Genomic DNA, 19,672 nt, shown 5'->3' on the forward strand with positions numbered 1-19,672 from the left:
TGATACCATCACACTGTACCACCACTCTCCCCACCTTCGGCAAGTCCAGACATGTAACTTGCACAGAACTTACGTATTCAGCCAGGCCAGAAATATTCAGTCCTGGTTAAGCTAAAAAGCCCCAAATCCCACAGGAATAACTAAAAGGAGCAACAGCGGGTCAGGAATTGACAGGAACACAAACCAAACCGTAGGCCCAGATGTTCAGAGGATTAAAGGTCCAGCTGCAGATCAGCAGTTTTGCATTCAGGCTTCCTCAGAGTCACAAAAGCAAGCCGTGTATGCACTGTGACAGCTCATGGCACGTATACATGGAGGCAGACCAAGCACCTTCAAGATGATGCTGTTTTTCGAACTTTTCCAGCCCTTGATTCAGCCACTCAGAACAGCTCATTGAAAAACAGCTGCTGCCTCAGGCACAGGCTTGGCTTCCTAACATACTCACCACTGCTTCATTTATGGGATCTGCACAACGCTGTGAACATCCCCAGAGATCTGTATCGTTCAGCTCCAAGAGTGCATCGGCATGGCACAGTGACTACTTGTCCCCTTCCAAACATGGGCATTATTTCCAATGACTACAATTAGCTGCAGACATTTGTACATGTAGTACCCTCATCCTCATCTAACCTCAGCACTAACTCCTGCTTTGACAATGAATGGTCCTAGGGAAACGCGTCCTGTCCCCAGGGAGCACTGCTTCAGCTCCTATCAGCCTCACACCAGGGACAGGGATCTCCTGGGTGAGCACGGGCAGGTGCTGAGGGATCTGCACCCACCACTATATTACATATGCTGGAAGAGACACTGCCAAAGGAGATCTGCAAGTTTACCAGCACCTGGCCCTTGTAAAGGAACAAGGCACAACCAGTTTTAGGGAAGCCAGATCTGCTTGTAACAAAGAATCCAGAGAAGGCCCACTGCACATAAAGGGCCTCCTTTCCCCAAGGCTCAACAAAGACTGATCCGTTTTGTGGCGTAACACTGAGCCATAACCTCCCCCAACACCCTGACATGGAGTTCCCAGCCAGCGTACAATTTCTGAAGTTAAAGGTGATCAACCAAAGGTGGTTCTGAGACACCAAAGTGAGCCTTACATGATTCAGATAGTTCTCAATCTTGCGCAGGGTTGCTTCAGGGACTTTGATGTGGCACGGCTTCCTCTGGTTCTCACCAAGCTCTCGGAGGGAAGTCATATTATACATAGCATGGCTGAGCGGGTTGTTGTTCTTGTCCACTAAGCCAAGGCTCTGCAAAGGACAGAAGCAAAGAAGAACATCAGACAAGACTGCTGCATGTGACATGACAGCAGAGATGGGTTCTGCAGGTCCTGATGGGCCGACTGCCCTCCCTACAGCCCCAACCCTTCATGTCCTGCTTTTGCCATGGCAAGGAACAGGACACGTTCCTACTGCAGAAATGGACATGTGGAAGCAAAAGGCTTCATTCCCTCAGCACAGTGCTCACATGGACTCAACAAGACCTGTCAAAGAAACCACAGCCACAACTATATGTAACAAAACCCACCTGGCATGGGGTATTAACTCTTGCTGCAGTCCTGGTATGTTGTGACAACTCAGTACTAAGCCTTATGCTATTTTCTTGGACTTCCTCTGATGGCTTTAGAGACTGCAGAGAAACCTAATACTGCCATGTAGCCAGATGAGCTCATCTATGAGAACAGGAAGACAGTCTGTCCTAGCAGACATCACTGAGGTGTCCAAGAGAACAACACTTCAAGAATAATCCCTACACACCGCTTTGTTGAGAGCTCAGAACAGCCTTCAAGGGGTCATCAAAGGTTTGATACCAGAGGGGTACAACAGCAATTGAGGTCGATTCCAAAGGTTTGGAAATATATGTTTACTGACTATGAAATCAGAGATATGAAAGTTTCACGTGCCACCACATTAGGCTCAAATATGGTGAGTCAGGTGCAAGAAGCATCTATGTGTGACAGGAGGAGTGTGGGAGCCATGTGTGCTTACCTTCAGCTTCTGACAGGCCAGTGCTGCTGCTTTGTTTTCTGCCTCCACCTTACGACGGCCCTTGGCAGCAAATGTCATTGGGCAGGGCCAGCGGAGTGTCAGCTTGCAGATCTTGGTCTTGGTACCGACTGTACGGAACTGCATGTATTCCTGAGGCGTTGGGAGAGGTGGGTAAGAACCCTACACAGACAGACTTTAAAATACACCCTAACATTTCTAAGCAAAGTGCTTACAGCACAGAATTCCAGATGCCCCATCCCTCGAGGTGTTCGAGGCCAGGCTGGATGTGGCTCTGGGCAGTCTGGTCTGGTGGTTGGCGACCCTGCACACAGCAGGGGGGTTGAAACTGGATGATTATTGTGGTCCTTTTCAACCCAGGCCGTTCTATGAGTATGAATTCCACCCCAAGCCCGTAAGTCGAGGCAAAAGTGAAAGGAGACAGTTGTGTGGAGAAGAACGTGTCTGATGCATATGGGGTGGAGCACAGCTGGTGTCTGCTAAGCACATGGGGTCTGGAAAGGAGGTGGGTGACTCCTCCTCTACAAGGAGCAGAACTGCTGGATACTGGCAAGAATTGAAGTGAGGAAAGATTCCACCAGCGCAGAAATTACACATTTCTGAGTAACACAAACTTGTATTTGGTGCAGACATTAGAGGAAATGCCAACTTATATTTGAAAACAGACTTCTTCATTCAAACAACTGCTCCTCTATTGCCTGGACCTTAAGTAACAACTCCCACCAAGACTTCTCCCACTCTTCAGGCTGATTTTTGTCAGCCCAGTTAACCTCCCTTCTCTCCCCAGTAGCCAGCTGCCTGAAGAAGCATCCAAAGAGATTCCAACTGGAGTCTCTGAGCTTCCTCACTGTAGGTCCCAGGGCAGGGAGCAAACAGCACCTTACCTTGACTGTAGAGGAAGAGGTTGCAATCTGAATCACTTGGGCCAGGAGATTTTTGGGAAGCGGGAACTGAGTCAGAGCACGGATGGCAGTGTTGTCATCTGTCATTTCAATGGAACTCCCTCCTCGGCTAGATGGAAGAGAACAGTTTGATACACAAATATCCACTCTATCCTCAGACCCACCTCACTTCAGGTCTGCTACCGAGTACAGGTAACCTCAGTCACCTGATCAGTCAGGCTGCTCTTACTACTAAAATCTGTCAATTACAGAACAATCACCCTGAGCAGCAATTACAACATTACAGTGGTATTACAAATCAGACTGAATAAACAGCTTTGGACTGATTAAATAAAAAAAGACAAGGCAGGGTTAAGTTATTTCTGTATCCAACAGCATCCCTCAAAACAACCAACACCACCAGGACCCTACTGATTTTCCTCCTGTTGACTACTTGAAACGTAAGACTTGCGCTCATAAAGACAAGCAAGCAAGCATGGTGATGAAAAGGAGCAGACTCAGCATTGTCCCCAACATTTAGGGGATTACAAAAGGACTCCTACCTGCAATGCTTTTGGAAACAGAAATCTCTCTAGGCCCAGAACTCCAAAGATGGCACTTGGGCATTCCATTGTGAAAACAGTGATGCACAAGATCAGGCTGCCCCACTACCTCTCACATACAAAACAGCACAGCAGTCAGTGCTGGGCCCACCTACAGGTCACACCAGCAACATGAGAATCCTCCCATTCTGAGGAACTATGGGGTGCATCAGCTACAAAGGAAAACAAATCTCTCTTCTTTACTGCCCCGCATTAGCAGCTATCTGGATAGACTCACCTTGCATCTCTGCCTGGAGTTCGAGCATCCTGATGTGCCATGGGTAAATAATCGGAAACATCGATTGCCTCTTCTTCCAGCTCTCCCTCCTCCAGTTCTCCTTCCTCTAGCTCCCCTTCCTCCAGCTCTTCTCTCCTCATGGCTTTGGGCATCCGGCCCTGCTCCATGGGCTGGATGGGGTCGTCGGGCTCCATCCGCCGCCAGCAGGTCGACAGGTCGGCGAGGGAAGGGCCGGACTTGGAGCGCCATTTGCCCTCCGAGCACCACCTCTCATCGGGGCAGCCAAGCTGGTCAGCCAGCAGCCGGTACTTGGCAGCATCAAACAGCTCATTCCTGGGCCCCAGCAAACCCCAGCCCTACCAGAGAGAAACCAAAGTCAGACAGCAGTGAGGAGACAGAAATGTAACAGCAGGGAGCAGCACACACCTGGTGAAGGAGGGAAAGGGAGGAGCGGTCCCTTCACATCACACAGAAAAGGCACTTGCAGAAACTCAAAGCTTTTCCTTCTACCTGGACTTCTGCAAAGCCTCTTCCCAAACCACAGCTGCTTGGAATTGTGCATCTCCTTGGAAACACTGGGCCTGGATCTATCAGTGTTTCACAAGGTTGTAACTGTATTCAGCATTTTTTTTTGCAAGGTCTTACCAGACCACTACAATCAATTACACCTTTAGCTCACAGAGGACCCCTATTAGATAAGCTTGTATTATTCTGTGCTGTAAGAGTGTTTAGCACAGCAAGAATTCACTTTGCTGCTATAATCAGACGCCCTCTGCCCCAATTAACAGTGCCACGTTGCTCGGATTGACGACCACTTACTTAGAGCAGCACTGTGGCTATTTCTATAGCTAGGACTGCACAAGGCCTCCCATGACCAGGCTTTCCTGTTGGCTGGAGCTCTAGCTGGCAAACCACATGGTTACAACTTTGCATGCTTAAATCTATGGTTCCAAGGTTAGCTGTTTTTTGCCTTTTTGTTGCTCATTTTGGTTTTGTTTGCTTTCTAGTTCCAAAGTGAAAATAGTTCCGTGATTTCCCCAAATTTAGAAAAAGTATATTGCAATTGTAGGTAGAATTGTCTCCCCTTGAAAACTTTCAGGCTTTCAAAGACAGCCAGAAACAGTGCTTTCACTGAAAGCTGAAGAGAGGATAAAACAACAACGTGTGTTCAGTGAACAGTAACTGAATGAGCACCAACTGTGCTGCAGGTAAAGCCAACCAGTGGAACAAGTTTTGCTAATCACAGGATTCAACAAACCAGCTGAAGAAACTGCTGGCTTTAAGGCTGCAATCCTTGACTTCTGAAGGCTTAGCTTAAAAGCTAAACAGTTACTTCTAAATGTAGCTTTCTTGATCTACAAGCAAATTAAAAGTTCTCCTATTGTCGGAGCACCTGCAGCACCTCCTCCAGGCTCCTCAGTAGGAAGCACTGCTCCCACTCCACAGATGAAAGGGAAACTCCAAACAGGCCAACTAAGAAGGTAAACAGGCAAAGACAGAAGAATTCAGAAGGGGTATCAGCAGAACAGGCAATGCCTGCACGCTCAAAGGCTCATTTCATCAAGCTAAGGAGGAAGAACAAAAGCTCACCTTGAAGAGCTGGCATGCAGCAGCTGCTGCCTGTCTCTCAGCATCGATCTTCTTGGTCCCATAGCCTTCTACTTCCACGTTCTTAGGCCACTTTATGTGCAAAGTGACTTTCTGAAGAGGAAAGACATTCAGTAAAGTGAGACAGAGCAACGTCTCTCCTTCACCAGCAGCAGTTACTTCAAACACTTCTGAACTCCAGGTAAAGAATAGAGCTACAAGTGAAATTCCTAAACAAATCAGGGCCAAGCTTCACAGACTGCAATGTGTCAGCAAAAAGGAATCGAGTGTCAACAGCTCCTTACCAGAGCAATTCAGTTTCAGAATAACTGTTCTTATGTGCACTACAGCAACTGGGCTATGCCTGAGAAGCAGTATGCACTTTCTCAACACTTTTCCATCTGCAAAGGCAAACAAATCTTCCTCATTATCTCACCATCACCAATTAGCAGCACAGTGCACCAGTCACACAGGCATACCACACTCACCAGGCAAACAAGAACCCAGCCTTCGCTTTACTCTGCCCAACACATGCTATTGAGAGAACCAACTGCTCCTCTTACACCAGTAGTTGGTTCAAAGGAGCTGAAAAACCCACAGAGGCAAAGAACACCAAGAGCTGAACCCTGCCCTTTTGAAAAACCATTCCAAATCCAGAACTCATTCCACTCCTGGCCCTGCTGATGCTGTAGCTGAGTTTCTCTAAGGCTCAAAGAGGGAAATGCCCAAGGAATTCTGTCCTGTTGCTGCAGCAAAGATGAAAGGTGGTGTTCAGCTCTGCTGGGAAAACCCCACCTATAAGACTGGAGGATCTGCCTCTCTACAGCCTTCACCTGGCTGCCTGCCTGCCAGCCATCTCAATCTCATCTTACCCCAGGAAACTGCTGCATTTTTGCCCAGGGGATCTGCATGAAAAGGCAGACCTGCTGAGGAAAGAGCTGTCTCACGAAGGCCAGCAACTCAGTGCTCACAAAAAGAAGTCTTGTCCTCTTCCAACCAAGATTCTATACCCATTTTGATGTACTGCCTAAAACAGAGATGCTCAGAAAGGATGAAGACATGAAAACTGCCTGGGAAATTCTAAGATAGAATGTTATTAGAAAATGTTACTCTACCAGAACTGAAATCCTGGAATGGATGTTAAACTTGAGCTGGAAGGGGCTTCCTGCTCTGCAATGAGAGGGCTGGGGGCTGCATGGCAGAAGGAGCTGAGCCCTGAGGACAGCTGCTGGACTCACAGCACACAGTGGATATGAGCCATGGATCCAAGGAGGGCTCAAACTCTTTGGCAAAACGTTTGCCTGGAATTCCTCTCCTTCATTTAACAACAACAAAGCTTGGATTTCACTTTGCCCTTACGTAGTACGAGAAGCCTCCCTCCATTTCAAACAAATTCTCCTTCTCTGATTGTAATTAAACATTTTAGGCTTTCTTGGGCATTTATTCTATTAGAACATAAGAACAACATCTAGCACTGCTAATGTGTAAAACGCAGCCCTTTGCTTTCCGTTTCTAAGGCAGTAGGTTATGCAGCCCAACACGTGTGAGGGCAGACTACGTACCTTCCTGCTGAGAACAGCCACTTACAGCAAGAAAAGAATTCATCCTTCCACGTTCCAAAGGAGAGGGACAGGATTTACATCTAGGCACTACTAAAGCACGTGAAAATGGAGGTACAGGGAGGGAGAAAACCTTCTGTCTGAAATGTTATCCTCCAACTACGTGGAGGATTTACGTGGAATTAAAACAGCGATAGCATTTTCTCTGTTAAAGGGTCACTTCCAGGTGTAGCAGCATTCCTGGTTCACTTTCCCTCCCATGCACCACAGCTGCCATCCCCAGCACAGCAGAATTACCTTTTTTCTGGGCCCATTGGTATGGATGTACACCAGTTTGTCCCTTGCATGGGAAATGCCCAGGGCCCGTCCAATCACGCTGTTGAGCAAGTTCTTGGGCTGTGGGAATTCCTTTAACAGGTCTCTGGAATCTGTAGGGAAAAACACAACAACAGAAGATGTAAATGACTTCCAATCCTCGTGCAGTCCTGTTCAAGGCGTGCTGTAACACCAGAGCACGCATTTCTCTAAGCTTACAGACAGACCAGCAGGCACAGGTATTAAGTGGTCCACATACAATGTCTTCAGGCATCAGCAAAATGGTGCACAGCAGGGCGATGCCTCCTGAGTGCCACACACAAGACAGCACTGCACATCCAAAACACCCAACAATATTTTATCTCCAATACTTTTCCTGAAACGCAGAGGTTTTTTGCTCCCCCCCCCCCCCCCCCCCCCCCCCTTCAAAATAATACTAATACTCCCTGCAGCACCCACACAGCCCAACTCCATGATTCAGAGACACTAAGAAGACCCCGAACTGCTATGGGATCGCTTCCCCATCCCCCAAAAACACAGCGTCAACAGGAAAACCAACAGCCTAAATACACCTGATTGAATCTGAATGCAGATATCCCAGCACAGAACTCAAAGCCCAGCTCAGTGCAAGGAGCCGGTGCTGTTTCCTCACTACGAAGGCAGAGGAGGCTCTATGTGTCATCCTCCCATATCCAAACCCAACTGAGCAGTAACTGCAACAGACTCTGATATTTGCACCCTCCTCCTCACGCACACACGTCACCTCGGGGTTAAAGCCGGGCTCTCAACCACACACATTACACATCAGATCCAGTCATCACAAATGGAAAATGTGAAATAGTACTCTGGGACTTCCTGCTTCATCTCGAGTCCCTTCTGCTCCAAAGCTCTTGCTTAGAGGCTGGAAATGTGATTCTATACTACACTGCTCAGAGACCAGGTTCAGCTCCACGTGTTGATGGTGAAGTTGCAGCCCTATCTGACAGAAAGCTCATCCAGAAAAACAAAGCACAGTTATTGCTGGGTTCAGAAGTAAAGCCATCAGCTGCACGGACCTGCAGAGCCCCAGCGGCAGTGCCAGGGAACAGGAGAGGGGAACTAGCAGCAGAAGCACAGCGAGAGCAGCCCCCAAATGGAGTGCTACACAACCATCCCTGCTGCTAGAGCCTGGAACTGCACATGGAGCACCCAACCTGGGAAGGAGCAACGACCCACCCAATCCATCCGTGGCTCTCAGAGCTGCCAGCACGTCCTCCTGAGAACAGTGACTGCAGTCACTACAACAAAGACAGAGGGACTGCTTCTAGCAAGCACTGAACAGCTCTGTCATCCTCAGAGCAGCTGCACAGCACGAGAATACTGCGGGGATCTGTGCAGCACGAGCACTCACCGGGAAGCAGAGCAACACAGACAGCATGGGGGTTGTAGCGAAAGAGTTACACTGCACCAGAGCTTGGCAGGCTGCAGCTTAAGGTAGAACAAAAACAGTGCTCATCACATAACTCTTCCCAACAACAACAAAACTGATCCAGGGGACAGAAAAAGAACCATTACTGCTGACAGGTTTGAAAGTTTCTCCTCCAAAGCACACAAGAAGCAGCTGAATGGCAGGGAAGCCGTTTCCAGAAGCCAAGAGGAGCAGACAGTGCAGGAACTTGGACTCCGTGGCACACACTGGGACACTGTGCTGGCTCAGGGCGGGTGACAGTCAGCCACAGCATCAGTGCTGTATGGCAGTAACAGGAAAGCCCTCAGGCTGCTGTTTCTCACACACAGGTGAATGCAGCAGCAGAGCTCTGTGGACAAGCAGAGTTCTTAAATCAAACCACCTCCTGAGTGCCATCTGGGACAGCATGAGAATGGTTTCAGCCTAACAGCCAATTCCCTGCAGTTACGCAGCAAACGTAGGGCAGCTCCCTGCTCACACAGCCAGCAGCACACTGTAAGTAGCACACTGTAAGTGTACCCTTACAGCCACCGCTGCCCTCACACCATCGCCTGCTGAGTAAAGTGGAGCAGTGACTAAAATCATAGCCCTCCTCATGTCGATCCTAATTTCCATCCCTGGGACACACGGAGGGAGGAGCAGTAGCACAATTCCCACACGTGCTATTAAATTCACTTAATAAATGAGAAATAAATAATAACCTTGAGCAGCAGCCTGTGTTATTTGGCCTCCGGTTGCTTCCCCTTTCAAGAAGGATACCCTGAGGAATTCTGTGATATGGAACAGATGGAGGCAAGAGGTACACCGTAAACGCCCAGAAAAAACAACACATTTACTTAAGGACTGAACCAATCTCTCAGATTCTGAGGTGACTTCTCAGCAAGGACTAAATATTGAAGCCATCCTTACGCAAAGGACAGGATGTCTAAATAACAAAGCCCAGTTCTGGCTTGCAGATCAGACCCTGAATTGCCAACTGAGACACAATGTCTTCTCCCCAGCTGACAATGCCATATTCAGCAGCACCATCTGATGCACCAACAGCACCCGGAGCTTTGATGGATTGCCCTCAGCCCATCCTTATCCTGAAATCAGGAGCTGAAAGGATCTTTCTTTGCACGAAGCCATGCTTCGCTCATAGCTTTTAAAGAAACAATTCCCGAACTGCAGCAGTGGATTTGCAGAACGTTTCCTTCCCTGACAGATTGGATTTCTTGGCACCTTCATCCACAGAGCACACGAATCCTGACTGCTGAGAACGGATATTTGGGTAGGAGCTCTATTAAAAGGAGCGTAGCTTAATACTCCCAGAATGAAACAGAGCTGATTTTCATGCCCAGCTCCAAGCCAGAACCAAACATGATGTCTTTAAGCTCAGCTCCAAGACCACGAATGCTAAAAGCCTGCCTTGGATAACAGACAAATCAGAAGAAGCCAATTAACTAATTTCTGTTCCTCTGAGTCAGAGAGTACTGAAGCTTAACTTGAGTGTGGAAGTCAATGGTAATTCCAAGTAACACTGACAGAAAAAGGAGAAAAAAGCGAACAGTTCCTATGAGTAACGTAACCATTAACAGACCCAACACACAGACACCACCAGGTACATCAGGAGCACAATAAAATGCCCTCTGGTCTCGTCCAGGGAAGACAGAGGAGCATTAAATCCATTCCAGCAGTTTTTACCTTCCCCCAAATTCTCTTCCCTGAAGAAGCAACAAACAAAGCACCCCTGGAGCAGCAACCAACGAGCAGCAAGGACAAACTGTCAACACAGCACCCAGCAGGATGTGAGCCCCGCGTTACGATATTCATCTCAGTGAAGAATGCTCCCAATACATCAACAATCCACAGGGAGAAGAAAGCTGTGTGGCTCCGTGATAGCACTTCACAAGGAAGCGGCCCAGGCACACCTTCCCAGGGAGGGATGGAAAGAGAGCAGCTGGCAGTTCAGCCCGGAGCACACCATAACAATCTTACCTGTTCCCTTTTCTTTTAGTGACTGCAACCAAGGCTCCTTCCAAGTACACAGTAATAAAGAACAAAAGCAGTCTTGCATATGCAACAACAAGAATGGCTAAAACTGATAACCACAGCTGGAAAACAAAGAACTGATGGGCAGCCTCCAGTATGGGGTACTTCAAAGTGAGGCACAGCGCCAGGCTCTGAGCAGGGGAGCAGGACACAAACCCCAAGGTTCAGGTAAACCTCAATTCTTCTGTGATACAGAGATGGCAAATGGAACTAACTGCAGAGAAGGATTCCATCTCAGAGCAAACAGGGGTTGAGACCACGCACATCTGAGCAACGGGTGAGGGGTGCCACAAAGCTGGCAGAGCAGGCCGAGGAGCTGCCCTCAGCACAGGCCCTGCTCCAAAATCCCACTGCTCGGGCCAGTGAAGTGAAGCATTAGAGGTTAGCGCCAATATAACTGCCGTTTTTAAAGCTGGCCTCAGATTGCAGTTTACTTTTCCATACTGGCAATGGTATCCATAGCTAGTAACAATAGCAATCAAGTGCGGCTAACTAGCAAGGCATCAATTTGTTGAAGGCATAGCACTTGCACGGTTCTTAAAATAACTTTTATCATCCCTGCACGTTCAAGGTGCAGCTGTCCAGGTAGGGCAGACCCACAGTGAGGCCCTTGGGGATGGTTCTATTCACTTATCTGACACAAACCAACGTGGAGCTGCTGGAGTGGGTGCAGAGGAGGCCACGCAGATGCACAGGGGATGGAGCATCTCTGCTATGGGGCCTGGCTGAGGGCTGGGGGTGGCCTGGGGGAGAAGGCTCTGGGGAGCCCCCCCCGCTGCCTTCTGGTACTTACAAACAGGAGGGAGGGCGACCTCTTCCTCGGTCTGATAGCGACAGGACACGGAGGAACGGTTTTAAACTAAAACCATTGACAAAACCTTCAAGGTAAATCTCTGCACAGCTCCTGCAAGTGGAACTCTGAACCCAAAGAACTTAAAATCCCAGAATCGCACAGAATCACAGAGCCACGGGGGTAGGACGGACCTCTGGAGACGCCCCCATCCAACCCCCCACCAACGCAGGCTCCCCAGGGCGGCTGCACAGGAAAGCATCACTGAACGTCCCCACTCGGAAGGGACCCACAGGAACGATGGAGCACAGCTCCAGGCTGCACACAGCGCTGCCCAAACGCCGGAAAGAAAACTAAGAAATAATAAATAGATGCCGGGAGGGGAGGAGGGAAGGAAACCCAGCACCCGGAGGGAGGAAAAAGAAAAAAAGGAGTGCAAAAGCTTTAACGTATAACCAAGCAGACCCGCACGGGGCAGCCCCGCAGCCCGGGGCGCACAGCCGCAGCCCAACGCCGTCCGCGAGCGGCCCCGGCACCGCACCGCACCGCACCGCACCGCTCTGCCGTCCCCGCGGGGCTGCCCGGCCCGGCCCGGCCCCTCCGCGCGACCTTGAGCCGCTCGGCCCGGCCCAACAAAGGGCCGCACGAAGACCGCTCCGCCCGCCGCTACCTGCGCCGCCGCCCCCCGCCTGCTCGCCCGCTCCGCGCATCCCGGGGGCTCCGTCCCGCGACGGCCGCGGCCTGGGCCGGGCGGGAGCGCGCACGGGAGAGCCGCGGGCGCGCGCACGCCGCCTCCAACCGCCCTCCCCCTCCTCGGCCCCGGGCGGCGGGCTCGCTCCTCCCTTCCGCTGCGTTCGGGGCCGGCTGCGGCCCCCCCGGCCGCCTCTCCTCCTCACCCTTCACCATGGCGGTGCTCTGCTCCTCGGCGCCCGGAGGAGGCGGCTGCTCCTCCTCGTCCTCCTGCCGGGCCTCCTCCAGGCCGTCGGGCTCCGCTAAGCGGGTGCAGAGCCCCCGCGCCCCGCGGTAGCAGCGGCCGAGGCGCAGAGGTCCGGCCGAGCCGCAGGCGGCCGCCGCTTGAAGCAGCAGTCCGAGCGCCGCCATCTTGAGGCCGCCCGGTGCCGGCTGCGGGGCCGCGGTGGAGCCGGGAGGAGGGGTGGGGATAGAGCGCCGCCTTTCCGCTACAGCGCCCCCGCGTGGAGAGCGGGCGGGGAGGACTCGGCGGGGAGGACCGAGAAACGGAGAGAAAGAAAAGGAGAAAAGAGAAGGAAAAAAAAAGGGGGGGGGGGGAAAGGGAAAAAAAGGCCGCGGCGCCGTGCGGCCGCCGAGGGGCTCCGCTGCTGCCTCCGACAGCCACACGGCGCCGGCGGTTCGCCCCATCCACCAAACCCGGACCCAAAGAAAGCCTTTTTCAGCCACAGCTCTCCAGCAGCCCCCTGGGAAAACGTCCCCGCTGTGCGTGCATCCGGCAGACTGCGCGGCCTCCACCGGCAGCACAGCGGGCCGAGGGCAGGCGCGGCTCACAGCGCTCAGGGGCCGTTCGGGCCTTCATGTGGGGCTTCCTGTGGAAATAGCCCCAAACCATCAGCCAGCAGTGTGCCCTGGCAGCCGAGAAGGCCCCCAGCAGCCCGAGATGCGCCGCACGGAGCACAGCCAGCAGGGCAGGGAGCCGCTCCTCCCCTCTGCTCTGCCCTGCGGGGGCACATCGGGAGCGCTGAGCAGAGCGCAGGGCTGCCCGGCTCCGGGCAGATGGGAACTGCTGCAGAGAGCCCAGCTGTGGGGCGGGGGGGCCCGGAGCACCTCCTGATGGGGCAGGCTGAGAGCCCCGGGCTGTGCCTGCAGGAGAGCAGTGCTGATGGATATCTGAAGGGGGGGCTGGGCTCTGCTGGGTGCCGCCCAATGCCAGGACAAGGAGCAGCGGGCACAGAATGGAACACAGAACGTTCCGTCTGGACGTGAGGAACCACTTCTTCCCCATAAGGGGGGCAGAGCCCTGGAACAGAGCCCGGAGAGGTGGGGGATCTCCTTCTCTGGAGATGTTCAGAACCCACCTGGATGCTTTCCTGTGCAATCTACTTCAGGAGCCGGACTGGGGGATCTCCAGAGGTCCCTTCCAACCCCTACAGCTCTGTACCACCAACACGACTCAGTTACAGCTCTGGACAGCAGTGCCATCCCCTTCCCACGCACCTCTCCTGCACTGCTCCCACGCTCCATACGAATGGGCAGCCTGGACTGCTGTTTGGCAACCCTGCACATAGCAGGGGGTTGAAACTGGATGATCATTGTGGTCCTTCTCAACCCAGGCCATTCTATGATTCTATGAATGACCCAAAGTCTTGGGCAGAAAGCTCTCAGTACAGCAGCACTGCCTGCAATCCAAACACTACAGGGAAATTCTACTTATAAAACATCCAAATTGTTTCTATTTCAGATTATACACAAACTGTACTATCCCTGGCTGCAGCATACACCTGGAAGTCCCATTACGCTGCGTGGGTCTGTACAGCAGACACTGGTGAATATGTTGTGTGTGAGCCAAACTGTTACATGAACGGCTGTTTAAACACCAAGAGGAGGCATTTCTTTTTGAAATCAGAAAGAGAAATCTCCAATAAGCCCCAAAAGGACTAACAGGATTAGACAGAGCTGCACAGAACCTGTATTCCACGAGAAGAGCTTCAAGGAGAGGAAAGCCATCACGCAAAGTCCTGCATAGGAAAACCTTTGGAAGGGCACAAATATATGGACATATGAAATGAAACAAGCAGAAGAAAATGAGAAATAAGGCATGCGTTGGGGGGAAATCATGGAACCACACAGCTGCAGGGAAGGAGAAGCAGGGGAGAGGCTGCAGGAAGGCAGCATGCTGGCACATGGGGTCAGACACCAGTAGGGCTGGTGGTTTGTCACTGCAAGTAATGCAACAATTATCCCATGAGCACAAAAAAATATAAAAAGCTAAGACTGAATTTATTCAAAAATTCCAGAAGTCAGACTGCATGAATTCCATCCAAATATCTTTGTTACACAGCACATACACGGCCACTTAGAGCCATGCTCCAGGCTTTGCCTGGCCAGGCCAGCTGCAAGGAGCTGCAGTTATTCCTCCTCTGCAGGCAAAGCTCTGCAGGGCTGCACTGCTGAGCAGGAGCTCATTGCCATACCTGCTCTAAAGCCTTCCTCCTCCAGAGCACAGGCACTGCAGCAGAGGCCCAGCCCCAGTCTGGCCGTGACAAACCAGCAGCCCTCACAGGGAAGGTTCCTCACATCTCAGGGCCAGGAGGCAGCGATCCAGCACCAGATCAGCCATGCTGGAGTACTTCCATCCATTCTGTGCTCCTTATTTTAAGGCCAAGTCACAGAAATCAAAAAAGAACAAAAGACACAAAAAACCTGCCGGGGACTGGAGGGATTCCTTAGGAAAAACTGAGACCTACACGAAGAGGCTGGCAAAGCAATGGCAGGAGAGAAAGAACATGAGAATATTTCAAGCATGCAAACACTGAGGAGAAAGCACCTACTGAGCTGGTACAAAAGGACACAGCTACATGTGGGATGAAATACAGGAGGCAAAAAAAGCCCTTCCTTAGAGCTAACACTTCCCTGTTCAGCTTCACTCCTCCGAGCCTACGCTGCCAGTTATCGGGTGACACAATGGGGCCTTCCTCCTCCTGAACCCTGGGGTCTCCAATGCTCCCTGGCATTGGCTGCACTCACACACGCAGCACTTACTCGGGTGCTGCACCAACCAACAGACAATTCAGTCACGGTGGCTGCAACAGCTGCTGACAAACTCCATGCAAAGCAAGCTGAAAGTCTGGGGCGCTGCTCACAGAACGGAAAGTGTGTGGCCAACGTAACATTTGGCTCTGTGTGTTATGTACATCACTGGTAGCTCAGGTATGGCCATATCCTCCAGGATATGTGGCTCTGGGCAGCCTGGTCTGCTGGTTGCAGACCCTGCACATAGCAGGGGGTTGGAACTGGATGAACTCCTTTACAACCCAGGCCATTCTGTGATTCTATGATATCTGCTTCCTTTTGGTCCCTGGTGCATTGAGAAGGAAGTCCGGCCGTGGGACGAACCTCCCACTTCCTCCCAATAAAAAAGGACAGCACTGTTCCTTGGAAATGAATTTGCTTGAGAAAACTGCCAAAGCATTAAAATCACTGCACAAATTAAAAGCAAATAGCTGAAGATTATCTCAGTCCTTACCTTTAAGGGAATTCAATGAGAACATCTCCATCACAGCAGAAAGCGTTGATTCCTAGGAGGGCAAGAGCAGCAAAAAGAAACACAAAGTTAGAATTGACGTTCCCCTTGGGATGCTTAAAGCCTTCAGCACTCATGAAACTGGATGTCCTTGGTGCAAAACAGAGCTGATAGCCCTCACCAAGCTCCACCTTGGTGCTCCTGACCTGCCTGTTCCACCTGAACCGTGCCCATTGCCCCCTGCCCCAGTGCAGGTGGTTGCTGTGCACCCACAGGAGGCACTCTGCACTTTGAGGTCTGCTCTCCATCACGTTTGCACCAACCTCAGTCAGAACGCCACAGGGAAGGAGAGCACCACCATTATTCCTCCCCTACAGCAAAGCCAGCCAAGAATGAGACACATCCTTTTGTTAATTGCTGAAATTATATTCCACTTTCTATTTGGTTTTCTTATTCAAATGTCTTAAGTAAGGAACAACGAAGCCAGCCAACTTGCTTTAAGAGTTCTTCATGTGAATGCTGGGGATGCCTTCAGCATTGGCCATCCCAACTTTCCAACCAGGGGTGCCACCAATGAGGGCCGTCACACAGAGCCACCCCAAGCCACACTAACAGCCATTCCTGCACACACACCACCAACACCCCACAGCTGTTACGCTTTCCAATGATTTGCTTTTGCTTTCACTGAAACTAATGACAAAATTACTGTTTACTTCAGCGACAGCCTCCGATGATGCCACGTTCAGAACTGGCTCCGTGGACAGGACAGCTGCAGCTCCCTGCAGGCACACGACAGCACAGCGCCTTCACCTCTACCCACTGCCTGCTTTCAAGGACTGAATGCACCCCGCCTGTTGGACTGCTTAAATGAGAAGCAGGACGTGTTGCAGCAGCAATCAGGGTGGCTGAGGAACGCGGCCGTGCCACAAATTACCCGCTGTGCTGCACAGGGAGCTGCCTCAGCCTGGTGCACAACTCCTGAGGCCAAGAGCTGAATGGAATCCCGAGTTAACCCAGCACAGCAGCACAAGTCTTGAAGCTGTTGGAGAAACACCACAAATATGATGTGGAGCGCTGCAAAACGTTCTCAGATCGAAGTTACAGAGGTACCTGCAGTGCCTTCCTCCCACAGCCCTAAGCACGACACAGCTGGGGGAGCTGTGTGCTCCTAAGCACAATGACTGCACTCCAAGGAGCTGGTTGGTCAACAGTGCTGAGGGGCAATGAACCACTCAGGCAGACAAGCAAGGCTCACCCACAGAGCACTGAGAGAACACAGAATGTCCCACCAACACAGGTGGGCAATGGCACCTCCATCAATAAGCATAAAGTGGAAGAAAGTGGTCTTTTCTTTTCAAGAACAAGAGGAAAAAACCAACCCTGTGTCAATGAGCTTCCAAGGCGAGCAGCTGGGAGCACCATTGACAAGGAATAGATCTCTAATTGAGATGGGGCAACCAATGGGCAACCAGCAACGGCCTCAGGTCTAAAGGAGCTGAGGGCAGCCTGGGTGGGAGCGGGGACAGGTGGGGAGGAGAACAGAGTAGTGGAGAATGGATACAATCCAGGCAAGGCCCAGGAACAGAACCCAGGTCCAGCTGATAAGGTATGGCTTCGTTTCATATGGAGGAGTTCGGGCACTTCAAGCCTGTGCATCCACATGGACGTGGTCAAAGCAGAAAGAGCCTAGAATCAGTAATTATAGAGATGAACCCCAGCAGCATCAGTGCTGGATTACTCAAGACCAGATCTGGTGGGTCTGAACACAGGGGATCTCAAATATGGAATTGTCTGTTTTAGCACATCTCAGCTTTTTGATGTTGCCAAAGACCTCAATACTAAAAAGAGTTGTCCTGTTATAGCAGTTGCTTCACCATGCACTGACCTGAAGGGGATGCATGAACATCACTGGAAGAGGAAGACTTTAGAAGGCCCAAATATATTCTGTTGGGCCCCAATGATGGGTGGGAGATGGGAGTGTCCAAGGACATGGGATTTACAAAAATGGGGAATACAATCAGAACCACAGAATGGTTGAGCAGTGGGAAAAGGGGAAATGGTGTGAAGTTGAAGGAGGGCAGATTGAGGCTGGATGTGAGGGGGAAGTTCTTTGCTATGAGAGTGGGGAGGTGCTGGAACAGCTGCCCAGAGAGGCTGTGGATGCCCCGTCCATCCGTGGAGGTGTTGAAGGCCAGGTTGGATGGGGCCCTGGGCAGCCTGGGCTGGTATGAAATGGGGAGGTTGGTGGCCCTGCCTGTGGTTGGGGGTTGGAGCTTCACGATCCTTGAGGTCCCTTCCAACCCAACCATTCTGTGTGATTCTGTTGAGGTTGGACGGGACCACTTGGGATCACCCAGTCCAACCCCCAGCTTCGAGCTGGGTCACCCAGAGCACACTGCCCAGCATCACATCCAGGCAGGTTTGGAATGTCACCAGAGAGGGACTCCACAACCTCTCTGGGCAACCTGATGGCATGGGACCCCCGCGGACGAGATGATGATATATTTGGGATGAGAAACAACCACGCACGATGACACTATTGGAAGGCAAAGCACCTTTATGCCTCATACTTGGCAAAGTACTGGAATCCCAGAGGCAAAAGAGATGCTAAAAAATTATTAGTTAACAGACTTAATGCCCCTTCTGCAAAGGGGAAGAACAAAGGCAGGGAATGCGGACAATTGAAACGCAGATAAAATCTCAAGGCCTGCGAATGAGGTCTTGGTTGGGTTTCTTTGATCCACGTGGAAATTGCTACACGCACGTATGAGGAGAAACCACATCCGCCCCCACTGAGCGTCACTGAACTTCTGCTTATCCTACAATAGGTAAGGCTGCAAAAGCCCACTGAGATCATCCAGGCCAACCTCAGCGCACCAATGGGCTGCGGCCCGCTGTGGGATTCCAGCAACGCACAAAGAGGTCCATCCCAAAGTCTTTTGTCATGAGAACAAAGGCGAAATGCTGCTGTCCTGTGCACAGCGCGCTCCCAAGGGCCACCTGCGCTGGGATCCACGGCAGCAAAGCACTTGGACTTACTGCTATTTGGGCCAACGGCGCATGGCATCCTCACTACACATCTTTATCGGCCCTACTCACAGAATCCCTAAGGTCAGAACGTCAAGCCCAGCCGTTACCCAACCGCCCACCCATCCCTGCCACATCAGCTCATACGAAAGGTCAGAGAAGACCTCTGGGATCCCCACGCCCCCCCCCCCGCCCGCCCCCGCCGCGCTCGCTGCCCACAGCCCCGCGGTTCCCAACGCCCGCAGGTGCCGGGCGGTGGCTGTGATGGTGACGGTGACTCCCGGCTCCCCGACAGCGCTCTGCGGGCGCAGCCCCGTCCCCCGCACACGGCCCGACCCCCCCCAGGCCGCCCTGCCCCACGCCGTGCCGCCCCGCCGCCGCCCCGCCTCACGCGGCTCCGCGGACCGGTGAAGCACGGGGCCGGCCCTGCCGCTGCGCGTCCGCGGGGACATCCATTGGGACATCCCGTGGGTTCCACGGGGAACGCGGAGGGAAACGGTCCCGCACGGAGCTCAAAACGGGCCGGGGGGACGGCGGGAGGCAGGGCCGCACTCAGCGGCGGAACCGAGGGCTGCACGGAGCGAAGGACCGCCGCGGCACGGCGCCCCCCCCCGCCGCCCCCGGACCCCCGGCGGTACCGGCCCAGGCCCCATCCCGCGGCCCGCGCTCCCCTCAGCTCCGCCCCGCGCCCCCCCGGGGGTCACCGACCCCGCATCCCCTCAGCGCGCCCCGGGCCGCGCCGCCGCCCCCCCGGGCCCATCGCCTCGGCGCCGCCGCTCCCCGCCGCCGCCGCCGCCGCCCGCCCCCTCCTTCCCTTCCTCCCACCGCCCTTCTTCGGATCGCGGTTCTCCCCATCCCCGCAGCCCCGCCCCGCGCGGCCCGAACCCCGCGCTGGGAACGGCGCCGGCCCCGCTCCTCGCGACCGACCTCCTCACAACCAACTCTCTGGCGCCGGTCCGCCGCCGCTCTGGACTAC

The 19,672-nt window shown here is 52.6% G+C and overlaps 2 protein-coding genes and 1 non-coding gene across 11 annotated transcripts in view; 1 reads left to right on the forward strand and 2 right to left on the reverse strand.

Moving 5' to 3' along the window:
* Window positions 1-19,672, forward strand: part of GIMAP7L5 (GTPase IMAP family member 7-like 5) — a 598,436-nt gene that overhangs the window by 368,531 nt on the left and 210,233 nt on the right. The window lies entirely within an intron of this gene.
* The window catches only part of DHX30 (DExH-box helicase 30), a 32,447-nt gene that overhangs the window by 12,598 nt on the left and 177 nt on the right, over window positions 1-19,672 (reverse strand). The window contains exons 1-8 of one of the 9 annotated variants that reach the window (XM_015281065.4): window positions 19,624-19,672; window positions 15,673-15,724; window positions 7,171-7,301; window positions 5,318-5,428; window positions 3,728-4,083; window positions 2,891-3,017; window positions 1,989-2,138; window positions 1,098-1,250 (exon numbers count right to left, since the gene is read on the reverse strand). In XM_015281065.4, the coding sequence (XP_015136551.1) occupies window positions 1,098-1,250; window positions 1,989-2,138; window positions 2,891-3,017; window positions 3,728-4,083; window positions 5,318-5,428; window positions 7,171-7,301; window positions 15,673-15,703 (1,059 nt within the window). In that variant the 5' untranslated portion in view covers window positions 15,704-15,724; window positions 19,624-19,672. Of the gene's footprint in view, window positions 1-1,097; window positions 1,251-1,988; window positions 2,139-2,890; window positions 3,018-3,727; window positions 4,084-5,317; window positions 5,431-7,170; window positions 7,302-12,126; window positions 12,230-12,352; window positions 12,574-15,672; window positions 15,725-19,087; window positions 19,319-19,404 lie in introns of those variants that run through there. The other 8 variants (XM_025147144.3, XM_040679721.2, XM_015281063.4 and 5 more) reach the window with 8 other exon arrangements.
* MIR6710 (microRNA 6710) lies at window positions 2,999-3,108 on the reverse strand. Its single transcript, NR_105581.1, has one exon. It is a non-coding gene; the product is annotated as a microRNA 6710 (primary transcript).

The sequence above is a fragment of the Gallus gallus genome, chromosome 2 (genome assembly GCF_016699485.2).
Source record: "Gallus gallus isolate bGalGal1 chromosome 2, bGalGal1.mat.broiler.GRCg7b, whole genome shotgun sequence".
Lineage (NCBI taxonomy): Eukaryota > Metazoa > Chordata > Aves > Galliformes > Phasianidae > Gallus > Gallus gallus.